The 5369-nt window shown below is 51.2% G+C and overlaps 1 protein-coding gene across 1 annotated transcript in view; it reads right to left on the bottom strand.

Annotated features, from left to right (window-relative positions):
• LOC127384175 (PHD finger protein 7-like) overlaps nucleotides 1-4676 on the bottom strand; it is a 155608-nt gene extending 150932 nt beyond the window's left edge. The window contains exons 1-8 of the mRNA XM_051618257.1: nucleotides 4574-4676; nucleotides 4301-4392; nucleotides 3934-4215; nucleotides 3732-3889; nucleotides 3487-3649; nucleotides 3245-3351; nucleotides 3024-3119; nucleotides 2601-2719 (exon numbers count right to left, since the gene is read on the bottom strand). Coding sequence (XP_051474217.1) covers nucleotides 2601-2719; nucleotides 3024-3119; nucleotides 3245-3351; nucleotides 3487-3649; nucleotides 3732-3889; nucleotides 3934-4215; nucleotides 4301-4392; nucleotides 4574-4676 — 1120 coding nt within the window. The remainder of the gene's footprint in view (nucleotides 1-2600; nucleotides 2720-3023; nucleotides 3120-3244; nucleotides 3352-3486; nucleotides 3650-3731; nucleotides 3890-3933; nucleotides 4216-4300; nucleotides 4393-4573) is intronic.
• Nucleotides 4677-5369: the final 693 nt, after the last annotated feature.

The following is a 5369-nucleotide window of genomic DNA, read 5'->3' on the forward strand; positions in this document are numbered from 1 at the left end:
GTATATGCAACAGCGTGGATGAATATGTATTACTGCCAAATTGTAATCGGCAATAACCAGCCAGGAAAAGAATTTAGAAATGAATCAATTTATTTGAGGTAGGTGAGCAAACAGCGCTGGGCACGCCAGGACTCACCGCTCCACCAAGACGCACACTCGGCTCCTCGCGGGGTCCTTTCTTACACAGTTCTTTTTCCCGCCGTTGGAAAATTCCCTTCTTGGAAAATTCCATCCTCTACGTTGTGGTTGCTGCTCTTCAGGACATGCGCAGTCACTCAAAATGTTATATAACTTATGGTTCGATACACCTGATTATATAACAGGGCATAGCTTCCAACATTAACCCTCACATAACCATTACATAACATTCAACATTTTACAAACATGAACATAACTCCTAACGCTTAACAAACATAACTTCCAACATTTAACATAACTTCCAACATATAGCAAACATAACTTCCAGCATTTAACAAACATTGCAGTTTAACATTCAACCATATACATTCACATTTGATCAGCAAATTAACTTCATGATTCACCTATAACATGGACTCCTCAAATTCCTGAACTTCTCCTCATTTTTAAGTAGGTAAAAGCAGTAGCAAAATCCTGAGGAGAAGAGACCCCTGACATGTGAAATAAGACACAGGGAGCTGAAAAATGTGGGAAAACTAATGCCTACACCAAAAGATAAGCCCAAAACAGGACCAATCCTAAGCAAAGCAGTGGTTGTTGAGGTGTTAGAAGAAACCACTTCCCCTGGTTTCTGGAGCCTTCACAATGACCAGAAGGTCCACAAGACCCTCCACAACATGTACAAATGAATCAAGAGAAGAAAAGGATCTTGTTTTCCTCTTACTCATCCCATTCCTATCTTTGTGATTCTCACCCACGCCTAAGGAAAGAGAAACAGGTGGAAAAGAAGCCAACGCAGGGATTGCTGAGAAGGGAATGAAGAGCCAGGCAAAATGCACCTCTCAGGACTACTGCTTGCTTCCACTGTTCTCTTTCCCCCCAACCTCCTGGAAAAGACTTCACAGCTACCTATCCCAAACCTCCTCAGTAGGGACTTCTCATCTCGCTGCACATCTCTTTTTTGGTCTCTGAGCACTCAGAAATTTGTACAACCCTCATGACCAAAAGTCTTCATCTCTACCAAATGTATCTGTGAACTGTTCCAAAGAGGAGGAGTTGTTTGGGCAGCTGAGACCAGATGGTTTGGAGCTAGAAATGAATTGCAACTTTAGGCTAAAAAGTACTATCCTGCTTAGGGATACTGTTGGGCTAAAAAAGCAAAGATGGTCACCAGAAATGTTTTTCTAATCTACAGCTTCTCAGGTGTTTCTGAGAGAAATACCCTTGTGTTAGTGATTCTTCTGAGAACAATTGAGAGAAGCTATAAATCCTTATAACTCACAAGTGAAGCAAAAAAATATCAATAGCAAAAATGTTTGTCTTCTAGAAAACGTGAAAATATGCCACTATTTAAGGACAGAAAACTTTTGGAGGAAATATTCATTAAGACTGACTGTGAAAGTCTACATATGTTTAAGATGTTCTCTTGAATCAATACTTTGATTTTCAGATATTGTTTTACATAATGATCTATCTTCAAATATTCTGAAAATAGGTAGATTTCATCCATCATGTATAAGCTGTATAAATCCTTACCAGATGCTGTTGAATTAGCCACTTTTTTAGGCATACATAAGAAGATATTTGTTTTCACAAAAAGACTTGTCTATTGTCCTGGTTTAAGCCAGGATTAAGCCAATTTTTGTTTTTACTGATTTTATTTTCCTCAGTAAATTCTCTTTTAAGCAGCACACTTTCTGAAAGTAGCAGCAAGTTTTCCAGCTAGTGGACTGATAACATTGGAACGTTCATGTTCATAGATACTGCCGAGAAACCAAGGACACTTTGCTCTACTTGTCGGATTTGCTGCTTCAGACACTAAAGGAGCAGAATAATCATATTTACAACCCTCCCATCAGCAGGAGTGGACTAGACAGATGACAAAACTGACCAACAAAAATATGCCATACATAGTTTATATAGCACTTGGTATAAATTCAGGGATCACAGAAGTTGAGCCCTTCTTCTTTTCCTTCTCTCCCATGCATGGGCAGCATCCAGGGAGGACTCTGTCTGTCCCTCCCTGTTGATCCCTAGTCTCATGCAGTCCTGACCCTCCTCACTCTCCCCTCAGCTCCTGTCTGCTCTGCCACTCTTTCCACAGCACTGGGTCATTTTGGATTTGCTTACAGCTCAGGAGAGTGCTGTGGAAGTTGCTGGGGATGGGAGGACGAGCAAGTGTTTCGATAGGGGCTGGTTAGGCAGTTGGTTGTTGGGTGTCCTCAAAGGATCCTGGCTGCCTCTTCCTCAGCCAGAGATGCCAGGAGCCAGGGCACTGGGCAAGGGTCCCTGTGCCAGGGGAATGGATTCTGTGCTGGCTGCAGCAGGGGACCCTGTGAGGGAAGGGCCAGGGAGAGGATGAGCACAAGCCCTGTGTCTCACTCCCTCCCCAGAGCCCAACTTGGCACCTGTCCCCCAGTCCCACACTGGTGGCCCACTCCCCCCCTGGCTGCACCCTTCACCAGTGCCTGTGTCACTGTGGTCACTGCACTCCCAGGAGTTAGCATCTTCTCCCAGGGTGGCACAGAACTGGTGGGTTACACGGGAGCCACAGTAGCTGCAGAGCAGAAGTTTCCAGGGCCTGGAGGAGCAACCAATTCAAAGGAACCAATGTCCCCCAAGATGTGGGGGAGTTCCAGCCCCAGCATTGTGCTGAGCCCACCTCCACCCTGTTCTCCCCCATCCTTCTTGGCAGCTGGTGCCGAGCTTTTGGCATGTCCCCTGCACCGTGCCTGGCTCGGCACCCCAGAGCACCTCCATCCCTGCCCAAGGCATCATCTGTCACTGGGGCTGTGGGGACTAGGGCCACTGACACTCACCCACTCTCCTGTGCCTGCTCCAGCTCCCACTAGGAGCTGTGATGCTCCTAGATGTTGTCGAAGGGCTGGTGATCTTCAAAATCCTGGAAGGCCAAAGTTCCTGGACGCTCTGGTTGTCCTGGGCCAAAGTCCTCAAAGATCTCAAGCTCCCAGGAAGCTTCTCTGTGGAAGTCAGGGAATGTTCAGCCCTGGGGAGAGGGTTCCCCCCACTCCAGCATCTGGGGAGGCAGGAAGGGGACTGGCTGGAGCATCACAGAGAGGCACAAGGCAGAGGGCAGGGCACTGACCTGTTGGGGATTTTTATCCCCAGCCGCAACATCTCGGGCAGGAACTGCTCCGTGTCTCGGCAGTGCGGGCAGCGGAAGAGGTGCAGGCCTGAGCTCAGCGCCATTGCCTGGGACAGAGCAGCCATCAGCACCCGTGGCAGCTGGAGGGGGGGGGGCCCTTCACCTCCCCCTTAGCCCCAGAGCTGGGCGATGGGGTGACAACCAGGGGTGATGACAGCAGGGCTGGGGGCAATGCTGCCTACCTGGATACAGCTGCGGTGGAGCCAGGCGCTGGCGCAGGCAGGACACACCAGGGTGTCAAAACAGGGCTGCTCCGACACTGGCTCCAGGCAGAAGAGGCAGGGGGTCCGGTGCTGCTGCATTCCCCGCAGCCGCTGTACCGGCCGGTGCTTCGAGCAGAAGGACCTGTGGGACACAGAAGACAGTTCAGACCCAGCCCTCCTCTGTCCCGGCCCATCCCCAGCCCCCGTGGGACAGCTCCACTCACTTGTACTCCCCAAAGAACTGGGAGATGCACTCTCCCTCCCTCCCACAGGGGAAATGGAAGGTGCGGGAGCAGCGGCGCCTGTGGCTCCAGCCGGATGAGCGATGCAGCCGACCCCGGCAGGTGACCGAGGCGCCCGGCTGGTGGCAGAAGCAGCACCTCTGGGGACAGCACAGAAGTGGACAGCGTCAGTGCCCGCACGCACCGGGGAGCCCGTTTCACCCAGCACAACCCTGCCATGCATCAGTGGCCACCTGGCCGGTGACACTGGGCCACAGATAAAGACATCCGTCCTTTCCAAATCCCCCATTTCCACAGAAATGGGCCTTTTTGAAGGAAGGAAGATGGAGGCACGGTGGGGACATGTGCCCCCCCAAGACTCGCCTTCGTTGCCACCCCGCTTTATCTCCTGTTGGATGTCAGGGAGGAGAAAGCCGTAGAAGCCCTCGTCGTCAGCTCCCCTCTGGGTCAGCCCACTGGCATGGTACTGCAAGAGAGGCCAAGAGGGTTCATGCCTGGGGCCAGGGGTGGTGCAGGATGGGGAGCAGGGGCGTCAAGTCCCAGGGACTCACCAGGCAGTTCTCATGGACAGAGAGCCTGTCCTGACGACATAACTCTCCAACCACCATGGGGTCTGCATCTGCTCTCTGGCACAGCCTGCACACTGTGGGGGACAGTGGCACCATCACCCCCAGCACCACACCGTGGGTCTGGGGCTTAGCACCAGGAGCAGGATGGGGCAGAGGCTGGAGCACCTTCCCACGGCACAGGGGCCTCTGCTTGCACAGCTGGGCACTGGCCAAAATCCCCTCTGATGAGTGCCTGCAGGGATGCTCCATGCTCACCTTTCTCATTGGGGTCTTGACGCCTCCTCTTGGGCTGGGGAGGCCCACAGGAGGCTCCCGTGTTCTCCAGAGGCATCAGGCGGCGCCCTGACCGTAGCTCCATGACTCTGGACTGGATGCTAGGGCAGCGTTTGCTGAATGTAGGAACTCAGTGCAGTCCAAGACTGTGCTGACGCTCCAGTGTCAGTGTGCAACACACCACAGAGCAGTGGGCTCCTGGGGTATTTATACAAGCCGGGCAGGGTGGGGAGTGATTGTGACATCGTGCAGCACCATGACATCAGTTACCAGGTGACTATGTGTCATGTCCTACAAGGTGGGTACAGCTCTCTAGAGCCGGAGGCGCAAAATAAATGTAAATATTGATCCAGAAAAAATGGTGTCTCCTCGGCAGAGGAAGACCGTGCGACCAGCATCCACCAGAATGGATGTAGGCACTCAGAGGGTGTCCCCACGGAACAGTAGAACTGGTTACAGCAGGCATTCCTAGTCCCTGTTCAATGGCTTCTTTCTTCTCCAAGGACCCTTGTATTTTTTCCTAAAACTACAGATAAGCTCATACAAAAGGGTTTTGCAACTCACTAGCAGTAGGCCCAAATTAAAGATTTACAACCTACAAGCAATTAACTATTTGAAGTCAGAGTTTGGTTAATGCTCTGTTTCACTCTCCACAAAAAAGGCTGGGAATGCAAACCTCATTAGCAGAACACAGGTTTCCTCTTCATCTCAGCAAGCTCCTGCGCCTTCACCACCTTACTTACAGGAGCGAGGACAATAGGAACAGCTCTCAGCCCAA

Source organism: Apus apus, chromosome 4 (assembly GCF_020740795.1).
Source record: "Apus apus isolate bApuApu2 chromosome 4, bApuApu2.pri.cur, whole genome shotgun sequence".
Taxonomy (NCBI): Eukaryota; Metazoa; Chordata; class Aves; order Apodiformes; family Apodidae; genus Apus; species Apus apus.